This window comes from Myodes glareolus, chromosome 9 (genome assembly GCF_982192425.1).
Source record: "Myodes glareolus chromosome 9, mMyoGla1.1, whole genome shotgun sequence".
NCBI lineage: Eukaryota > Metazoa > Chordata > Mammalia > Rodentia > Cricetidae > Myodes > Myodes glareolus.
The window spans coordinates 46,867,243-46,887,778 of record NC_142034.1 but is presented as its reverse complement, the minus strand read 5'-3'; the positions used below and the strand labels follow the sequence as shown (position 1 = coordinate 46,887,778).

The window sequence follows — 20,536 nt, the reverse complement described above, 5'->3', positions numbered from 1 at the left end:
CAAAGCTCACACCAGCCTGGCCACCCAGGAAGTAATGACGTCCCCCTCTGCTGTATCCTCCCTGTTCAGCCACACCTGGCAGAACCGCCTCTGAGGACATGGAGGGCCCCTGTGTCTGGATAAACAGAGCTTGGGTGGTAAAGTCTCATGAAGGAACAGATGTCGCTGCCTTTGGAATTAAAAACATCCCTCGCGGACTATCATATTTTCCCTCATCCCTTCACTTGGCTCTTGGCCAGAGCAAAGAGTAGTTGTCCCTAGAGCGAGGTGAGTAGGACCCTAGGCTCTATGTAGAGAGAGGGATCCCTCCAACCAGCACAGATGTGACTGAAGCAAAATTGGGGTAAATGATCAGCAGTGACTTTGCTGAGGGAAAAGAGGTCAAAAGGGAAAATGCCCAATCCCTGAACACAGCGTGGGCTGGGTCTGCTATAGAGGAACAGGGTCTCCCGCAGCAGTACTACCTTGCTAACAGCTATGGGTGGGACAGCCCTGGGGCAAGTCCTTTGGTCTATGAACACAGCAGGAAGGTTCTTACTCAGAACCTCAGAATGTAGAGGCTGCCTCTCTAGAGTGACTTGTTTTCTCGGAACAACTTTTACCTCCTCCCAGCCCAGAATGGAACCCCAATTCCTCAAAATGCCAGCTCCCCCTACTGGGGACTCCTAAGTGATAGGAGAAGCGCCCCAAAACAGGCCACTCTGAGAATCCTGGTAGAACACAGGAGCCTGGGGGAGAAGGGTAGGGAGGGGGCGTCTAGGTCTGAGAAGACAGCAATGTGGCGTGGGTCTAAAGGAACGAAGCTGAAAGGAGCTGGAAGGCAGACTAATGGAAGGCAAGGCAGGCTGAGGTTTCTGGGAACAGAGGAGGATTGAAGACAAGCACTAAGTCCAGGGACCAGGTCCTATGGAAAGGCCGTGCCAGCTAGGGGAGAGGCGGCACATCACAGGAGAAAGCAGCAGAGAGTAGGAGAGGGCCCTGGCCCCTCATGATGGCTCTGCAGGTAGGTCCTACATTCCTGTGTGCTCTTGACAAGTACCCGGCTGTGCTGGATAGCTTTATGTCAACTTGACCCAAGCTAAAGTCATCTGAGAGAAGGGAACCTCAATTAAGAAATGCCTCCATAAGATCTGGCTGCATGCCCGGTGATAACGGTGCACCTTTAAATCCCAGCACTCAGGAGGCAGAGGCAGGCAGATCTCTGAGTTCGAGGCCAACCTGGTCTATGGAGTGAGTTCCAGGACAGCCAGGGCTATACAGAGAAACCCTGTCGTAAAAAACCAAAACCAACCAACCAACTAACCATCCAAAAAACAACAACAACAACAAAAATCTGGCTGTGGCAAACCTGTAGGGCATTTTCTAAATTAGTGACTGATGGGGGAGGGTCCTTCACCCACTCATTGTGGGTGGTGACAATGGGTGTCCTGGATGCTATAAGAAATTGAGGTCCTGGATGCTATAACAAAACAGGCTGAGCAAGCCATGGGAAGCAAGCCAGTAAGCAGCACTCCCTCTGCTAGAGAATAATCTTTTATACAGTGTGAAGATGTGTCTTAGCCAAGGTGCCTTCTTATCGGATTAATCAAGAGCTAATGGTCAATAGCTGGGCAAGAAGAGGTTAGGTGGGACTTACGGACAGGGAAAGACAGCATGGAGGGAAGCAAGGTCATCAGCCAGACACCAAGAAAGCAGGAGAAAAAAATGTCGCACTGAAAAAGTTACCATCACATGGTAGAGTGTAGATAAGAAACATGGGTTAATTTAAGATGTAAGAGCCAGTTAGTAATAAGTCTAAGCTATCATCCGAGCATTTATAGTTAATAATAAGTCTCAGTGTTGTTATTTGGTAGCCTACTGGTGGGACAATTGACTGGAGAGACAGAAAACACCCCGCTTACAAAGGGTGCCCAATGAGAGCCTATGTATATCCACATAAAACCTAAAAAAGCTTAAGAAAAGGTTCCAAACACAAAAATGGAGCCAAACACAGTTTCTCAGTCCCACAGTGCCTCACGTGGGCCTCAGTACAGAGAGGTATCTCCCAGCCACTGCCCATGGGCTTGAACCACTGGTGGGAGCCCTGCCAGCACGCCATGAGCTAGGCTGCTTGGTGGGTTTAAGTTTTGCTCATGCAAACAGAAAAGATTATAGATGTGCAGTAAAAGACAGATCTAAAAACTCTGAATGGGTAACAGTGTGTTAAAAATGTCCATAGGCTTCGGAGAGAAAAGAGAAAGGATATAGATAGTCATAGAAAAAATAGTTTAAAAATAATAAAAGTTTTAAAGAGAGTTTTTAAAAAAAGTCACATAGAGATAGAACATACACAAGGAGTCTGGATCCTGTATGGTACTGTGTTGTCTTTAAATTTTCTGACTGCTGATGAATGAGACATAGCTACTAAAGGGCACCGGATTATGAAAACTGCTGGATTAAACCAATTTACATATTTTAAGAATATATTGACCTCAAAATAGAAGTCAAAAGATACACTGCTTTGGGGAAGAGGTTGTGCTTCTGTTCCCAGAGAAAATGAAAGGCTTTAGATTCGTTCAAAGTTGAAGATGATCAGGTTTCATAGGGGAAGACCCTCAAAGAAATAAACATAAAAAAAATATCCTGCTGGGCAGTGGCACGCCTTAATCTCAGCACTCAGAAGACAGAGGCAAGCAATCACTGTAAGTTTGAGGCCTGCCTGGTCTACAGAGTGAGTTCTAGGACAGCCAAGCCTACACAGAGAAACCCTGTCTCAAAACAAAAACAAAAACAAACAAACAAAAAAACACCCACAAAACATGTAACATAATTTACCTGCTCAAACATACAACAAAAATCATTCGTGGTTGACTTGTGTACAACACACAGTCTATACTTGAATGAGTGCAGATATGTACTTTACCTTTAAAAGTTTATGTGTTTTCAGAGTAAGGGAACAAGACACCAATAAAAACAAAGAGCCTAGGTGATCTAACATCTCAGATGCCTCTGTTGCAGTTTTCTCAGAGTTCTGCATCCAGGACAGCTTCAAGGTTGCAAGCTGGGATGGTCCAGGGTCACACACTACTCCAGCAAAGATTTAACCATTATCCTAAATTTTCTCAGGGTTTCCCAAAAATTGGATGCTAGCACCCCAAGACAACAGGAAGCAGTTTAGAGAAAATAACGCCTACATTCCCAAAAGATAGATTATGGATGTTTGTCTTTGTTTAAGGGAGTTGGTTGCAAATTATTATTGGTCATGGCAGCCTGATGTTCCTGTTGTTAAATAACATTATACTCTTCTGGGGTCTTTGATGAAGTTACATATTAAATGATTAGACTTAAAGTTTTCCTTAGTTATGATAAAAGGTATATTAGGTATAAAACTCTAGACTCACAAAGGTAAAGTAGATAATATTTTCTCTAATTTTTTCCAAATACAAATGGACTAGATATTATAGCTGTAATTATTGATTACTGTTTTTGTTATATGTAGTTTTACTTTCTAAAAGTTAAAACCTTTTTTAATTAGACAAAAGGGGAAAATGTTATAATCTTTTTGTACACTGTGAAGATGTGTCTTTGCCAAGGTGCCTTCTGATTGGATTAATGAAGAGCTAATGATCAGTGGCTGGGCAGGAAGAGGTTAAGTGAGACTTACGGACAGAGAAAAAAAGAAGGAGAGGTCACCAGCCAGATGCAGAGGAAGTAGGAGATGAACATGTTGTACTGAAAAATGGTACCAGCACATGGTAGAGCATAGATAAGAAATACGGGTTAATTTAAGATGTAAGAGCCAGTTAGTAACAAGCCTAAGTTATCAGTTGAGCATTTATAATTAATATTAAGTCTCTGTGTGGTTATTTAGGATAGAGCTGACAGACGGGACAGAAAAACTCTGGCTACACTCCTCCCTCACCTCTGTATCAGCTCCTTCCAGGTTTCTGTCCTGCTTGAGTTCCTGTACTGACTTTCTTCAAAGATGAATAGTGAGGGTAGGTGGTGGTGGGACATACTTTTAATCCCAACACTTGGGAGGCAAAGGCAGATGGAGCTCTATGAGTTCTAGGTTAGCATGGTCTACAAAGCGAATTCCAGAACAGCCACGGCTGCTGCACAGAGAAACCCAGTCTTAAAAACAAAAAAACAAAACAAAACAAAACAGAACAAACCATAAAAAAGGGGGCTGGAGAGATGGCTTAGAGGTTAAGAGCAAGGACTGCTCTTCCAGAAGTTCTAAGTTCAATTCCCAGTAACCAAATGGTGGCTCATAACCATCTGTAATGAGATCTGGTGCCCTCTTCTGGTGTGCAAGCAGAACACTGTATACATAATAAATAAATCTTAGAAGAAAAAAAAATAAGCCAGATGATAGTGGTACATGACTTTAATCCCAGAATTTGGGAAGTAGAGGCAGGTAGATCTCAAGTGAGTTCAAGGTCAACCTGGTCTACAGAGTGAGTTCCAGGACAGCTAGGGCTGTTACACAAATAAACCCTATCTCGAAAAACAAAACAAACAAACAAAAAACATAAAAAAATTATGAACAGTGATTTGGAAGTGTAAGCCAAATTAAACCCTTTTCTCCTCAAACTGTTTTCAGTCATGGTGTTTCATCATAGCAATAGTAACCCTAAGACACCACCCTAGCTAAAACACATATACTGATAGTTAGCAGTCTCCCCAGGAAGAGAAATCAAGACCCATTTTCTAAGGTTATAACCCACTCAATAAGTCCTTAGTATCTGCAACGTTCAGACCTTCACTAGGCCCAGCAACGGGAGCCCCTAGCTCAAAGTCAGCAAGCAGTCAATTAGCAGAGCTAAGCCAAGAAGCTACTTATCACTCATTTATTCATCTGCCACTGAATGATACTCACTACATGTTGGGCTGAGGCCCTTCTTACAGCTCAAAGCAGAACTCAGCCTAATGGCACCCTGGCCACTCCCCAGTGAGTACCCCATGCCCCGGCTCAATAGATGTAATCAGGGCTCTTTAGGGAGTCTGCTGCCCTCCCAGGCTCCAGAGCTTCTCAAGTGCCTTTCCCTGATAAACTCCATATATGGGGTTATAGCAATGTAAGCTCTGGAACCCCAAGTCTTTGTTCCTAAGCAGGTATCAGTAGCTATAGATAGATGTCCAGGGTAAGGGCTGGAAGCAGGTTTCAGGATCAGACTAAGTTTAAAATATACACTCTAACTAGGATGCAAAAACTACCAAGTCCACTCAAGGTGATCTGCTCTCCTGCTGTCTCCTCAGAAGCCTGTATTGGTTCATGGATGGTCCAGAGTACTGATTCCTATGGAGCCTCTCTTCACGCTGCCTGACCACCCCAGGTTGCTGTTCCCAGAGTTCACAGTGACTGTAGATGCATAAGAGAGGCTGAAATTGCCTAAGAGTTTATCTCCTGTGGAAAGACTGGATGGACAGCATGTCCCTGGCAATGCCTTGTGTTTCTCACGGCACATTTGACCGTGGAAAGGGTGGAAAATTCACTTGAGTCTTTGGGAACATTTTGATCATTTAGAACTAAACCCACTGAAGGACACGGTGGGAAGAACACCACCCTGCATGCCCATCTACTCCACCCTGACTTCAGGACAGGACCCAGGACGTAGCCAGAGGCATACACAGATGAGACCCCCTGGGGACCCCAGAGGTGTGCTTTGGACACACGGGGCCTCTCAGGTCACACTACAGTAGAGAGTATCCTGAGACTGGAGTTACAGACAGCTGTGAGTTATCACATGGGCGTTGGGAATTGAACCCAGGCACTCAGCAAGGGCAGTAAAAGCTCCTAACTGCTGGACCATCTCTTTCTAGTACCTCATATGAAAATTTATGCCCCAATCTCCCTATCTCAAAATCAGGTTAAAAAAATGCCAAGAGTAGTGAGTCTGGCTGCAACTGGACAAGGACCCCACCTGCTCTGTTCTCTAGCCTTCACCCATCTCGGGGCCATGCACGTTCCCGTTGCAAGTTCCCAAGCTCTACAGGCTGAATCACATGGCCCTAGATTCTCCTTCCCGGTATCTACGGTTCAGAGCTAAAGTTCTCTCCAGCAGAGTCAATAGTTCTCTTCTGGCAGCTGCCACTGGCTCTCGCTCCCCCTCGGGGTAGGGAAAATGGGGAGTTACAGAGATTAAGAACCTTTTGAACCCTTCTTTTTGATGACAGGGTCTCACTCTGTAGCTCTGGATGGCCTGGAACTTACTACGTAAACCAGGTTGGCCTTAAATTCACAAAGAACTACTTGTATCTACCTCCTGAGTGTTGGAATTAAAGGTCGAGGCAACCGCGTCCTGCCCAGGTTAGGAGCTCTTGTTCTCAAGTAGAGTATTTGATTCAGAACTCAGTTCTTAGCTCTACTTTGGGAAAACTGTAGGTGTCTCCTACCTCTGTAAGAATTCCGATGAGCTAACACTTATCCATTCATTCAGATCGGTGTTTTCTAGGCCATCTTGGATTCTCAAGTCACTCTGGGGTCTGCCTGGAAGCTACTGTAGTTCAGCAAATACCTTCAAGGGTGTGAGCAGGCTGCATGTGGACAAATCCAAATACCTAATCTCACAGGGTGAGGACTTACCAAATAGCAAGTACATACACCCTCAGTGCCATGAACACCAGAGCATCCTGGAGAAGGCAGCAGAATCCACTCTACGGGTACCCTGTACGGGCACACATAGGCAGTTTCAGCCATAACTCAGGGAGTTCCTTGGAGTTTTTCTGCTGAGTCCTTTTCTTAAAGCTTTGGAACAAATTAAAGTAGGTACTAGATCAGTTATTTTGATTCTAGGAGGGCAAAGCAGCAGCCCCCACCTGAAGGGAAGTCTCCTGGTGTTCATCCAGGTCTGAAAAGACATGCTCTGAGAGGTATCTATGCCCAGTTGTTGGCATGGAACTCGCCTTCTGCTTCTGAGTCTGGGGGCCCCCAAACCAGAACTGATGGGACAGCACCCTTCCCATGGTTTGCAAGGGTGTTCCGAGGGCCTGAAGGAAGCAGGTAGCGAGATCCTTTCTGGACTCCCTATCCTCAGAGATGGGGCTAGGAGTGGCATCAAGCCTACATGCCAAGATGGAAGTTCCAGATAGAGAGGAACAGGGAGGAGGGGAGCTTCCATCTACTTCCTGTCTTTCCTGTCTTCAGGTCACCTGGGCATCAGCGGAGGCTTGCACTCTCCCAGATCTGCCCATGCCCCCACAACAAATGTACCTCTACCCATTCTCCATGCACACCAGCCAGACCAGCCTTGAACAGCAACAGTAGGGCCACTGGGGCAAGGGAAAGGAATCTACAACAGTTGGAGCAGATGAGTTCCTGGCAGGACAATGGTCATCTAGATCCTTCCAGAGGATGGTGTATGAGGCAAGGAGCTAAACCAAGCCTGTTCCCACGTGCCTCCAGGACGATCGAGGGGTAGTGACCGTGGCAAAGGAAGGCACCCCACCTGGGGCAGCACCGAGAGCAGCTGGCAGCAGGGCCACAAAACGTGAACTTGGGACAGGGAGGAAGAGAGCTTGGAAGCTGTCTGGACACTCATATCTGGCACAGGCAGGAGGCAGGGAGGGAGTCTGTCTTTCAGAAAAGCTATACCTATGTTCTAGGGCAGGGAGCTGTGATGTGTGTACTAGATAGAGTGAAGGGATAAGAGGGAAAGAGGGTCACTGGCCGAGGCTTCCCTTCCCTGGCTCCCTGACTTTCAATTAAAACATGCCCTCTCCCAGGGAACACGGAACTGGCTGTGGTCACCGTGTTTATAAACACAGCCTGGCGGACAAATAGAACAAAGTGTCAAGGAGTTTCATTAACAGCCGCGTCATCTACTCAGGGAAAGACGATAGGTCACCTGGGCAGTGTCCCAGAACCAGGCTACCAGGGCAAGAGATGGCCCACATGGCTATTAGACAGAGTCAGATGGGGACAACAGACCGTTCAGGGGCCAGAGGGTAGGCGTTAGTAGGGGAACCATGACTGCTGCTCCAGCAGGCTCCTGACCCATGCTCCCTTCAAGTTCTCTCTCTTCGCAGAGTAATTGAGACCAGAAGCAGCTCTCCCGTAGCTGACAAAGGCCCCTTGTTCCAGGGCTCCTCAGACTGTTCTCTGAGCCAGCAGAGAGCAGCCCCAAGAGAAGAGCCAAGCTGCTCTACACAGAACAGGGCTACCTCGGATCCTTCACCACAGCTGGTCCAGCCCCATCACCTGAAGAGAACACCCCTGATGCTGCCACCCCTGCTCAAACACAGAGGACCCTCGCAGGTAGCAGCCTCAGGAGGCGAATCCTGGAGTGGGGGCAGCTGAGCTGGTCAGCTTAGGGCAAAGGCCCTCGTCATCACCCAAGCAGTAAATGTTTCAGCTCCTGTCCCAAGGGCATCAGAAACTCAGTCAGTTCTCATCACAGCCTGGTTTACAGGCAAGGAAGCCAAGGCTGGGACACATGGAAGAACTCACCCTGTTCTCCCAAATAATGAACAGAAGGAGCAAGACACAGAGCCTCCGATCTGTCTGGCCTCGAGGCCCCGTCAAAGCTGGCTGAAGGCTGAAAGGAGCAAACCCTCTCATGGCTTCTTTACTATGTCGGGAAGTCCTGTTCTCACAGGATCCTCTGATCTGTGCTTGTCACGTACAGGGTGCCCAGCAGACAAATTTAAGAGGGAAGCAGTGAAAGGCATGGGTGTGCATTCAGAGCTCTGACCTGCTCCTCCAGGTGGGATTCCAGTCCCTGTTATCTTACAAGATGGCAGTGAAGAGTGGGAATAATTCCTACTTAACTGAGGCTCCTCAGTTAAGGAGGAGCCTCAGTTAAGTAGGAAACTGAGGCTCCACAAGGCCAAGGAACTAGGAATTAGTTCTCTGACCCACAGCCCAGGTTGTGGACACCACATTCAATAACAGCCAAGGGGAGAATGGACAGGAGAGCCGAGGAAGGAAAGGGAAGGAGAAAGAAATGCTCCTTAGGGGGCTGAAGGTCAGAAGAGGCTTAACCACACCAAGTTCCTAGTTTCTATTTCCCAGGGGCATAAAATGCTGCTGTCTTTTCACAGGTGAAGCGACAAGCACACACGAGGCTAGGAGACCATGAAATCTGCACCTACAAGGACTATGCTTTGGTTGTTTTTCCACTTGAAACTATGAGAGTCTAACGTGGAGCAAATGCAAATGTCCACGGATGGACAAGTGATGGACCCATTTATAAAATGCAGTACGCCCATAATAGTGAAGTATTACTCAGCCCTCAAAAGGAAGGAAAGGGGAAGGCGAATGGGAGGGCACCAACACGCCTGGACCCTGAAGGCATTACACTAAGTGGTCAAATGAGGAGAGGAGAATGGTGGTGACCAGAGGCTGGGGGAGGGGAGAAGGGCAGTGAGTACTGAATGGGTGTGCAGCTGTCAGAGAAGGATGAAAACTTTCACATGGTGGTGATGGCTACAGGGAAAAGTGTGAGCGGAGTCCCACAGGCTGTCCTCTGACCTATGCAGAGATGCTGTGGCGAGCACACTCCTTCCTACCTACCTACCTCTCTCCCCCCCGCAGAACATTCCTATAACTCTGCACTTGGGAGATAGAGGCAAGAGGATTAGAAATCCAAAGCTAGCCTTGGCTACACAGAGAATTTGAGGCCAATCTGGGCTACATGAACCCCAGTATGAGGGAAAAGAAAATTACGAATGTTTAGATACTGTCAGATTTGCCAATCTGAGCACTGGAGGTAGGGGACCGGCCTTCATGACTTCCTCCATTTATTTATAAGAGCTCTGTTCCCTTTCAAGTGGCCTAGTCGTAAATGTCAAAGAAATCCCCCTAGCTTGCCTTTCCCCTTCAGCCCCACCAGCCATGACATGTTGGACCCTGGGAATATGCTAATTAGCCAGAGGGTAGGTCTCAGTTGGGGAGATCACATCTGGAGTCTGGAGTGGTGTAGCTGGAAATAGACTAGGATAAACATAGAGAATCCCCCGAGAGCAGAGAACCCTGGGACGCTTCAGGGGGAGCTGTTACCCTGGCCTGGCTGGGCTGGGGAGGCCAGCAGGGAGACAGACAGTGGGGAGGCTGTACAGAAAATCCACTAGGAATGACCCCATGGGTCTGGAAAGAAAGGGACGACCCCTAAGCCTGAAGAGAGATGGACCAAGCTGGTAAGGAGTTTCAGTGAATCTCCAGTGGCAAAGGGTAGACGCCGAGTAGCCACACAGTCACCATTCTACCTGCGAGCACTGCTACGCACTCTTCCACCCAGTAGCCAACCACCCTGGCCAACTCTCGATGGGGTCCCTGAGCCCGTCAGACAAGCTGTGTGATGGCAGGCATGTCACTCATCATTTTTGGTCTTGGCTTCCTTCTTAAGACAGGAGGCCTCAAACCCCTCCCTTGTGCCTGGCTCACAGCCCCTCCTGTTCAGGACAAGCTGGATGCCTTCATTTCCTGGGCCACTCCCTGCACATTCCTGCCCCCATGCGCTTGCCGTGAGGGTCCTTCCCCCAAATGCCTGCCGCGCTTCTGCTGACCCTGAACCTGCCCACTTGCTAAAGCAACAAAGCCCTAAGAGGGCAATTACCGTGGCTCTATATAAACCGACTAAAAGTATTTTCAATAATGTGCTTTTAAAAGGTATATCTAAAGACTATATGCAGGCCTAGACAGGGGTTTGTGATACTATGCCATGAAAATATAAAAAAACATAAAAAACACACACTATGATTAAGCCTACTTAAAGGTGGACACATCCAAGGGAGGGAAAAGGCACAGAATTACATAATAAAGGGTCTGCTCCAGGGCAGGCGGGTCAGGTGAGAAGGCTCTTGATGGTTAAGTCTCTGTACCATGACTGCAATTTTTTTTTTTTTAATACAAACATCCTGTTTTTGGAATTAAAAGATTCGGCACTCTCAGATCCCTCTGGTCCCACATCCTCCTTGAAGCCTGCCTACCTCCAGCCCATGATGATTTTCCCCTTGTAAAGTTTCCACACCATTCCTTCCACAGAGCAGTGGGGGCAGCAGAGCACCCTGGCAATGGGCTCTGGTGGCAGAGGTTGACTAAGTCAGGTGCTGGCTCTCCTGCCTTCACCTTGGACAGGTTATTTACCGTCACTGCCTCGATGTCCTCATCCTTACAACCCTTTCTGCCCACCCGAGGCCATAGCTAAGGGCTTTCGCAGTGCTGGATTCTTCCTCGGTGCCCTGTTGGCATCTTGTACTGTTCTCTGCTGACCTGGCATACCAGCCCTTCAATCTGACAGGGTACCCTGAAGTGTGGGTGCTCACTGCAGGGGCACTGTGATCTCCCACCTCCAAATTTATAATGATTGGCTCTTTTCCATGCCAATTTCTAGGTGTACTAGGCAGAAATGTCTGTTCCCAGAAGGGACAGTACTCCAACCAAAGGCAGTCTGAGGCTCGTCTTATGCCAGACAGCAGACCATCAGTCCAGCTCCTTGACCAGGCCAGTAGCCATGCCAAGACCTTTCACCTGGGCTGCAAGACTTCTCGATAAAGGACTAAGATGCAGAGACATAGCACCAAGCAGACAATGTGCCTTCTCTACATACTGTCAGCAGAGGCACCTTGGCCTGAGAATCCTCATCTGTGAAGGAGGGCAGGGAGGTCACCGTCCTTGCAGAGCTGCAGCAGGATCACATCAGACAACACTTGACAGGACAGGAGTGACTCGTGCTGCCACGTGTTTGCACTAAATGCTGCGCCCGACCCAGTCTCTCTGCTCTGCTACCATCATGGCCAGAAGAGAGAGAGCAACTCATTGTAAGAGCAAGTGCTTAGCACTCAGCCCCTGGCTGGGCTGTGTGGAGAGGACCCAGGGAAAACGGGGCACAAGAGCGGGTCTTCTCTCCACCTTCCCATTGAGCATCCTTAGGCCCTAGCTCCACTGTAACACCACCTCTGGTTCTGCCCCCGGCCAGGGTCTACTGAAAGAAAGCAACCTGGGCTCCAAGAGCTAGGTGGGTTACCTTCCTTAGACATGTGGCAGCTATGAGGACAGGTTGTTTTACAGCTCGGTGGGGCCTGGCTATGTGGGACCTGCTCAGTGCAGACTATCCATCCAGTCTGGCTATCCCGAGCGACTCTGAGGTATAAGCCACTGCACGCCCTCCCCAGAGCACGGGAGGCTGGTGAGGTGGCTCCACAGCTCGGAGCCCAGGGCTGTGCTCAGGAGGCTGAGGGCTAGAGAACTTCAAAGGCCTCTAGAGGCTTTGGGCTTTGAGCCGCTGCCCACTCACTGGCCTGGTCAGCTGGCAGCAGGAACGTTTGTGTTTCTTTTAATATCAACTCCCAGGCATTTAACATTCCTCGAAGCTTAAACACAGAAACATTTCCCTTAGCAGAATGTGCTCTCTGCTTTGCCAAACACAACCTGGCAGCATCCCTTCCCCCACTACCTCCATCTGCTCCTCTGTGCAAGAGTCAATGATTTATGGTGTTTCCTCTGGACCTGAGGAGCACAGTGCAGGCAGAGCAGCAGGGATGCCATCCAGGTGGGAGACTCCTGGCTCTGATATCTGAATTGTAGAGAGGCCGTGGGTCATGATGCTCCCTGAGCTGGCTGCTCCTGCCACCCCTTCATTTCACAGCCATCAGTGGCCCAGGCAGCATGGCAGCTTCTCATAGTTCTTGGCTGCCTGTCTCCTAAGGCTGGCCAGGCCAGCCTGGAACCCATTCCCGGCCTAGGAACCTATTCCTTGGGCCTTGCCCAAGGGAGCAGCGATGGGATTCCTGCTACTTAAGAGGACATATGACAGGGATTGAATTTAAAGAGCTTTCTGTCATCATCCCCATTTCTAAAACAATGAAGGGCTGGCACATGGTTGCCTAGCAGCACTGTCTCCCTGGAGACAGCACCAAGGAATAGGGTACAGGCTCCTCAGCGTCAGGAAATCCGTGCTTAGGAACATGAGGCAGATGGCTGGGCCTCTACTGGAGGGCACCACCCCTCTCCCCAGAGACAAAATGCAAGAGCAATACAGGTGGGAGATGGGGACACCCACACAGTTCCCAATGGCACCCAATAAAAATCCAGATATAAAATTTCAGCCTCAACATGTACCAGAGAACAATCATTTCCTAACAAAAGACCTAGAGAGATGACTCAGTGGTTAAAACCACTTAGAGGACCCAGGCTCAGTTCCCAGCACCCACATGGCAGCTCACAACCGTCCTTAACTTCAGGGAACCCAACACCCTCCTCTGGTTCTGTGGGCACCAGGCACATACATGGTGAACATACACACATGCAGGCAAAATATACATAAACATAAAATAAAAACAAACATTTAAAAAAACGTGAAATTCCCTGATCAAGACTGATCCAGTGTACCTGCTGGGGTCAAGGATTAGGAAACCTGGAGCACCCATCATGCCTGTGGCCCAACTTGCCATTACCTCCCTTGATTTCATGGCCACAGAAGCTACAACCAGTGTGTCTTAAGCATGAGGCCACAGTGTGAATGGCTCCATGTTAAATGTTATCCCTAAGTAGATAGCAGCCATCTTCAAGACTGGCACAATGTTCCGGAGATGAAAATACGCACAGAACCTTTTACCTATTTGCATCTTCAGAGCATCAAGAAACACAACTGAACCACGTGCACGCACCTACTAATATGCCAAGGCCCCACCCTGGGACAGCGCCTCCCAACATAGGATGGACACGGCAGCCATTTGACAGAAGAGCGACGGTGGAGGACATGGGACTCTCTCCCGTCTTACGCTCCTAGCAAACACAGCTCATTATAAACAGCCATCCCTTTTCCTGCTTACAACATTGTCAGGATGCTTCCCCACAGTGTCACACAAAAAGCCACCACCAACAGCCTAAAAGCGACTGTGAGAGCAAACCCCCCTTTTATCTGTCTATCTTGCAGAAACAGTGGTCTACCTGGGCCAGGCATAGTGGCCTGGGGACCAGTATCGATGGACAGCCGGGACACACCAAGGAGCCAACCTTGGGGAATGTGTCTCAACTTTGATGTACGAGAAGGACTCCTCCACTGTGTAACCCTGGCTCGCAGCTCTCCAGGTCTCTCCCTGGCTCCTTACCTGGATCTGCCCCTTGCCCATGATCTTGTCCACAATCTCGTTGTTGTCTTTGTTGACCTTGGTCTTATCATAGCATTTCTCATAGCACAGGATCCTCAGGGACTGTGACCCCTCCAGCTCGATTTCAAACTCCTGGCGACAGATGGAAGGAACAAAGGGCCTTGAGACTCTGAAAGACTTGTAGCTTCCTGGGTTCCCAACGTGTATAGGCCTTGGCTTTGCAAGGCTAAGGAGGACCCTGGAGGGCCACATCCCAAGACACAGAGGGGCACTGGTACTTTCTAGAGTACCTAGAGACCTCTATGTGATGGGCAGAGTAGGGTTTGGGAGCCTTAGCTAAAACCCCGACCCACTGTCCTAACCACTGGTCTAAGCAGATGACTAGTAGGAAGTAAGGGAGACACAGTTGGCCCAGCCAGTGATACAGCCACCCCCAGCAGAGAGGTATGTTCAATGACCAATGTGGACACGAGCCTCGTCTACTCACCTCATCCCACTTGGGCTCCGTTGTGTCCCGAAACACCCTGGTTTTGGCTTTGCTGACAAAATAGCCAAAGGAATCTACCTCCAGAGTACAGTACAGATCTGCAGGGGAAGGACAGACATACCAAGTGAGGCCCGAACAGCCGGGAAGGAAGGGGGACAGGTATAGGTTCTAAAGGGCAGGACCTGAGTTTTGGTATCCAGGGTACGTGGATCCTACAGCGTCTCTATGGGTTACACAACCTATGCAATCCTTAGAGCTTCAGCTTCCCATGTACAAAACAGAAATTGTATTAGTGTCCACAGGGAGGTGCCAGGAGACCAAGTCAGGAAATGAGCCTACAAAGGCCTCAAACATGCCAAGGTCCTGGCCACTCTCTTGCTTTTCTCTGGGTATGCTGTATGTGTTCTGTAAATTCAGTGTCCCTTTCTTTGAAGTACTTACAGCAGGAGAGGGAGATTATAAGGGACACAACAGCATGGCAGGTGCCAAGACTCACTTCACCCTGCTGGGGACACAAAGGGGAGGCCTGTTCACCCTGGAAGCATGGGGAGGTTTCCCAGACATGCTGCTGAATGAATGGCTGTTTATGGGCCAATAAGCACGAACTTGTTATGAAGAAGCAGGAGCCAGAAGCCCTGAATTTCTGAGCCTGTGTGCTGTATTAAGTCATTTCACATCCCTGTGACTCACGGTTCCTCATCCAGCAAACAGGAACTATAAACTGACTGGACAAGAAGTAGCATTAAGAAGTTTAATTGAAGATAGGTGTGGTGGTGCATGCCTTTAATCCCAGTCCTCAGGAGGCAGAAGCAGGTGGATCTCTGTGAGTTTGAGGACAGCCTGGTATACATAGAAAGTTCCAGGACAGCCAGAGCTACATGGTGAGACCTTGTCTTAAAAAAAAAAAGTCTGAGATAGAGTATAGGGTCAAACATTTGCTCGGTATGTGCAGGAAATGAGGCTCCATCCCTAGAAGCCCCAAACACTGTGTACACATACAGTAATAGTTAGCTCAATAAAAACAAATGTAATCACCTTGACTTTTGTTTTTGAGGACATTGGAGTAGGAGGGTCTTCGTTCTATGTGTTGCTTTTATTGGTTAAATAAAGACTGCCTTGGCCTTTTGATAGGACAGCTTTCATTGGTTAAATAAAGACTGCCTTGGCCTTTTGATAGGACAGCAGCTTATCTAGGCAGAGTAGACAGAACAGGATGCTGGGAGAAAGAAAGCAGAGTCAGGCAGACGCCACGGCTCTCCTCTCTGAGACAGACGCTGGTTAAATTCATGCTGGTAAGCCACAGTCAAGTGGCGATACAGATTATTAGAAATGGGTTGAATCAATATGTGAGAGTTAGCCAATAAGAGGCTAGAACTAATGGGTCAGGCAGTGTTTAAATGAATACAGTTTCCGTGTAATTATTTTGGGTAAAGTTAGCCGGGAGCCAGGCGGCGGGAAGTGGCCTGCCCGCCGCTTCTATTACAACAGGACATGATGGTATATTTCTTTAATTCCAGTACTCAGGAGGCAGAAGTAGAAGGATCTCTGTGAGTTTGAAGCCAGCCTGGTCTACATAGCAAGTTCTAGGTCAACCAGGGTTACATAAAGATGGTCTCAAACAAAATATAAAAGAAAAAAATGTTTTAGATTTATTTTATTTATATGAGTGTTTTGCCTGCACATATGTCTATGTACCATACATGTACCTGGTGCTTGTGGAGGCCAGAAGGTGGTGTCAGATCCCCTGGACCTGGAGTTACAGATGGTGGTAACCCACCATGTGGGTGCTAGGAACTGAACCCAGGTCTTCTGCAGGAGCAACAAGTGCTCTTAACCACTGAGTCATCTCTCCAGGCCTGTGACTGCCTTTTATGAAGAGTACACTGAAGCTCAGGAAGGTTAAGAAATGAGCCCAGAGTCAGAGTTTGCAGTCACAAGACCTGGGTTTGGGTCTAGGTGTCTGTAGCTCTGAGGAAATTCCTGATGGAGAGCAGATCTTGGAGACAAAGAGCAAAGGTGGCTTCGCCAACAAGAGGAACTGGCTTTAGACTTCGGGGGAAGTCCCAAGACTCCATGCGTATTAGCAGGACCCCAGCTTGGGGAGGCCAGGGTTGAGCAGCTGAGGGGAGGGAGCTTTACGTAGTGGGAACATAGGGACTTGCTATGAAAAATGGAAAGGGACACTCAACTTCTTTCTAGGGCTAAGGGGGCACTTACTGGCTGATTGTTTAAACCCCTTGGCGGAGTGGACGATGACATGAAGGAAACCATACAGTCCTGGAGACTCGTCATCTGCAAGAGATCAAAGACTGGAGGATAGAGGTGTCAGAAAGAAGGCCGACAGGGGCCTTGGTCCACAGCGCCACCTGGTGGCCATCTGGGAAACAAAGTCAAAGCCCACTGTTTCCCCACAATGTGACCTAGGAAAAGAGGGGTCCTTCTCCCCTCTGTTCAGATTGGGAGCTAGAACAAATATCTTAGGTCAGTCATTTAGTACCTTCTCTCCCTCAGAACATATCTTAGGCTGCCCTCCTCTGCCTAATCTTTAAAAATGGAAATGAACTGATTTGAGTCACTTTGTTCTAATGAAAAAGAAAAGGCTCAGAGGAAGTCTTGGGCCTGGTCTGGGACACAAAGGTCCCCAGGTGAGCCTGAAATCCCAGCACTGGGAAAAGTAGACACCCTTCCAGCACCAGAGAACACTCTGGGCCAGTTTCTAGTCTCATCACAGCTCTCCCCGCTTAGAACCCTCCTGTAGGCTCCTGGAATTACAGCACCACCCCCAAACTCCCTTGCTTGGTAATCAAGGCCTTCCAAATCTACCTCCAAAAACACCTGTCCTGATTTCCCATATCCTTCTCCAGTCTGCCTACTGTCTCGCCCTTACCCCCACATCCCTGCCCCATCCTGCAGCCTTTTGCTGATTGGGAGACTTTCTCATGAACTCAACACCATCCCAGGGCTCCACGGCGCAGATTTTTCTCTCAGACTAGATGGGGTCAAAGAACACCTGAGCCCTTGAGAGAGTACCTCCCATTTAAAATCCCTGAGTTCCAGCCACACTGGGCAGAAAGATCAGCCATTATCAGCCACATCTACCCTCCTCCGTCCTTGTAGAAGACCCTGAGCAAGACTCCAGTAGCCTGGACTTGCTGGCTGGGCAGCCTGGAGTTGCAAGTCTTACCATCTTTATTGCTGGTAACAGGGATGTTGTGCACAGTCCTAAGCTTGAAGCAGGATCCCGTGAGCACCTGGAGCTCCACAGAACTCAGGACAAAGGCCTGGAGATCTGTGGGAGGAGCCAAGAGGGACAGAGCTTCACTACAGGTCCACAGGACCTGCTGCTCTTCCTTGAAGACGCTTCAGGAAATCAGCTGAGTTTCTGGTGTGGGAGCTGCTTCTCTGTGCAGAGGGGGAAGTCCTGCAGGTATTCACATGAGCACAGTTGTGGGTGCTGTGAGAGGCGGCAGTAGGAAAGGAGCTCATGTGCGTGAGTGGGAAGCAAGAGAAGGGAGGACACCCACCCAGAGCCCTGGGTAGCCTGTTAGGAATTCGCTGTGTGCCTTAATCAGACCTAAACTGAGAGGAACATTCCAATGCTACCTCCTGGCATCTTAAGGGGTAACTATGAGGGCTGGAGAGACACTGGACATGATAAGATGGGAAAGACACAAGGCCTTCTGCTGCCAAGGATGCCTTCAGAACAGTGTGGGACTGGGTGAGACTTTACCCTTCTTCTGTAGCTTCTGGATGGCCTCTCTCCACTCCGACCTCTCGTAGTCAGAGGACAGAAGAAACAGGTAACTCTGGAGGGAAAGGCAAGAGTTCAGCACAGTGACCACAGCTGGACAAAGTGCAACCCCAACTTCTAGGCTTCCCATCAAAGCCTCTTCTTACTCAGGCCCCTCAGAGGCTGAAGGAGGCAACGAGGGTGGGGCTGCCCTTATAGGAAGCCAATAACAAGAGTGGCAGCGGCAGTGCCAATGGTGGCCAGCAGAGGGCAGTAGGTTCCTGTTAGCAGGGAGAGCGTGTCTAGGGGCTAGAGCTGTGGCAGCTTTCTTGGGATATGGGGATCCCAGCATCTGACCCTGATTCCCATGGGTCAGTGCCAGAAGCCTCGGAGAGTGGGCGGCCCTGAAACAGGTGACCTTCCACCCTTCTCCTGACCTTTCCATTCCGATTGTGTATCCGGAACGGGATTGTGGGGGAATTGAGCAGCAGTAAGAACTCATTCTCAAACATCTTCTTTTTTAGGCGCTCAATGGCTCGGCTCTGTCCCTTGTTGGCTTTCTGCAGGAGACAAGACACGGGTGTTCTTCCTCATACAAAGACTTCATGTCTCACTGAGCTGCGCTAAGCACAACATTCTCCTGTGTGTTAATTGGGTTTATTTGTTCTATTTCATGAGGTTTTGATATCTAGGGCCTAGGTATGCACCTCCCAAGAGCCAGCTAATTCCTAACTAACCCTTCTGTGAGTTTATCATTTACATGCAACTAAGGCAATGTGGCCCCAGTCCCAAGTCCTTTTACAAAACATTCACTGGCAGGCCAGACAACTAGACTACCCTAAAGCCAGAGCCCACCAAAGTAAGGGATCTTCTCATAGATTCTGTAAGAGACCTCCCACTCTACCCCGTGACTCAATGGCTTCTATTAGAAAGCCCTCAGACACCTTTCAGCACCGAATCCCAGCTGCTGGCCTGACTGCAGGGCCTCTAAGTCTGGTCTGCCCTGCTCGTTGACAAGTTTGCTCTGCACTGCCCAAGTAGTTCTCTCCAATTTTCCAACTTTCTATTGCATCAAGGAAGTTTCCTGTGCTTAGGATCTCAGGGTCACTGAAATTCCCATGCTCTTTAATTTGGATTAACCTCATTCTTTTTCCTTCATGGATATGTATGATGTGCATGTGTGTGATCACGTGTGCTGAAATTACAGAAGAGTCGCTCCACTGAGCCAGTCTCTACATGGGTTCTATTTATCTGAACTCTGGTTTTCTTGCTTGCATGGCAAGCGTTTTAACCACTGAGGCATCCCCACAGCCCTTAACATAATAGTCTGGCAAAACTCTAACAAACCCCACAGCCAGGCCTGTGGCAATGGCTCTCAAAATCCTGTAGGAAGAAAGTAGTAACTTTCTCAGAGGTGGCTCTGCCAAATGCATGCACACATCTGTCCAGGCATGTCACTTGTAGAGACTTCAGACACAGGGCAGTGATGTGCATTGTAGACCCGCCTCCTACAGAGAAGGAACCAGAAACAATCCAAGTGCACAGATATATGTTTGACAGTGGAGATGGAATACACTGTAGCTGCTAAAGGGAATCTGACAGTTCCAGGTGTAATTCTGTGAGGAGCTTAGAAACTACCAGAACAGGACACGTGTTGTCCTTGTGACGCCTCCCCGCATACACTTGACATGGTTAACAACGTCAGGGAAGTGAGAATCAATTTTACTCTTCCTATTAGTAGTGTAGGCATTTATTACACTGACAACTAGAAAAATGAGTTTTAAAATTTGCTATCATATTTTATTTATTTACTTATTTTTGATTTTTTGAGACAGGGTTTCTCTGTGTAACAGTCATGGCTGATCTAGAACTCACTATGCAGACCAGGCTGGCCTTGAACTCAGAGATCTGTCTGCCTCTGTCTCCCTGGCTTAAAAATTATTAGTATGGCCAGCAAGATGGCTCAGAGGGTAAACTTGAAGGAGTCCGCTCTTTCCCTTGCATCATGTGGGTCCTGGGGACTGAACCTGGGCGGTCAGGTTTGGGAAAGTGCTTTTACCTACTGAGACACCTCACCTGCCCCAAAGTAAGGCTACACATTTTCCTCTAAAACACTGCTTTGGTCTCATTCCACGGTTTTTGGTTTGCTGTAATTTAATTATTTTTAAAAAGATTTATTTATTATATATACAGGGTTCTGTCTGCATGTATGCCTGCAGGCCAGAAGAGGGAGCCAGATCTCATTACAGATGGTTGTGCGCCACCATGTGGTTGCTGGGAATGGA

General features: G+C 48.5%; 1 protein-coding gene across 4 annotated transcripts in view; it reads right to left on the bottom strand.

The window, feature by feature from the left end:
* The window catches only part of Abr (ABR activator of RhoGEF and GTPase), a 195,141-nt gene that overhangs the window by 22,677 nt on the left and 151,928 nt on the right, over positions 1 to 20,536 (bottom strand). For all 4 annotated transcript variants that reach the window (XM_087910294.1, XM_087910297.1, XM_087910295.1 and 1 more), the window contains 6 exons: positions 18,689 to 18,811; positions 18,252 to 18,327; positions 17,706 to 17,810; positions 16,739 to 16,813; positions 14,522 to 14,619; positions 14,035 to 14,166 (listed from right to left, as the gene is read on the bottom strand). In XM_087910294.1, the coding sequence (XP_087766420.1) occupies positions 14,035 to 14,166; positions 14,522 to 14,619; positions 16,739 to 16,813; positions 17,706 to 17,810; positions 18,252 to 18,327; positions 18,689 to 18,811 (609 nt within the window). The remainder of the gene's footprint in view (positions 1 to 14,034; positions 14,167 to 14,521; positions 14,620 to 16,738; positions 16,814 to 17,705; positions 17,811 to 18,251; positions 18,328 to 18,688; positions 18,812 to 20,536) is intronic.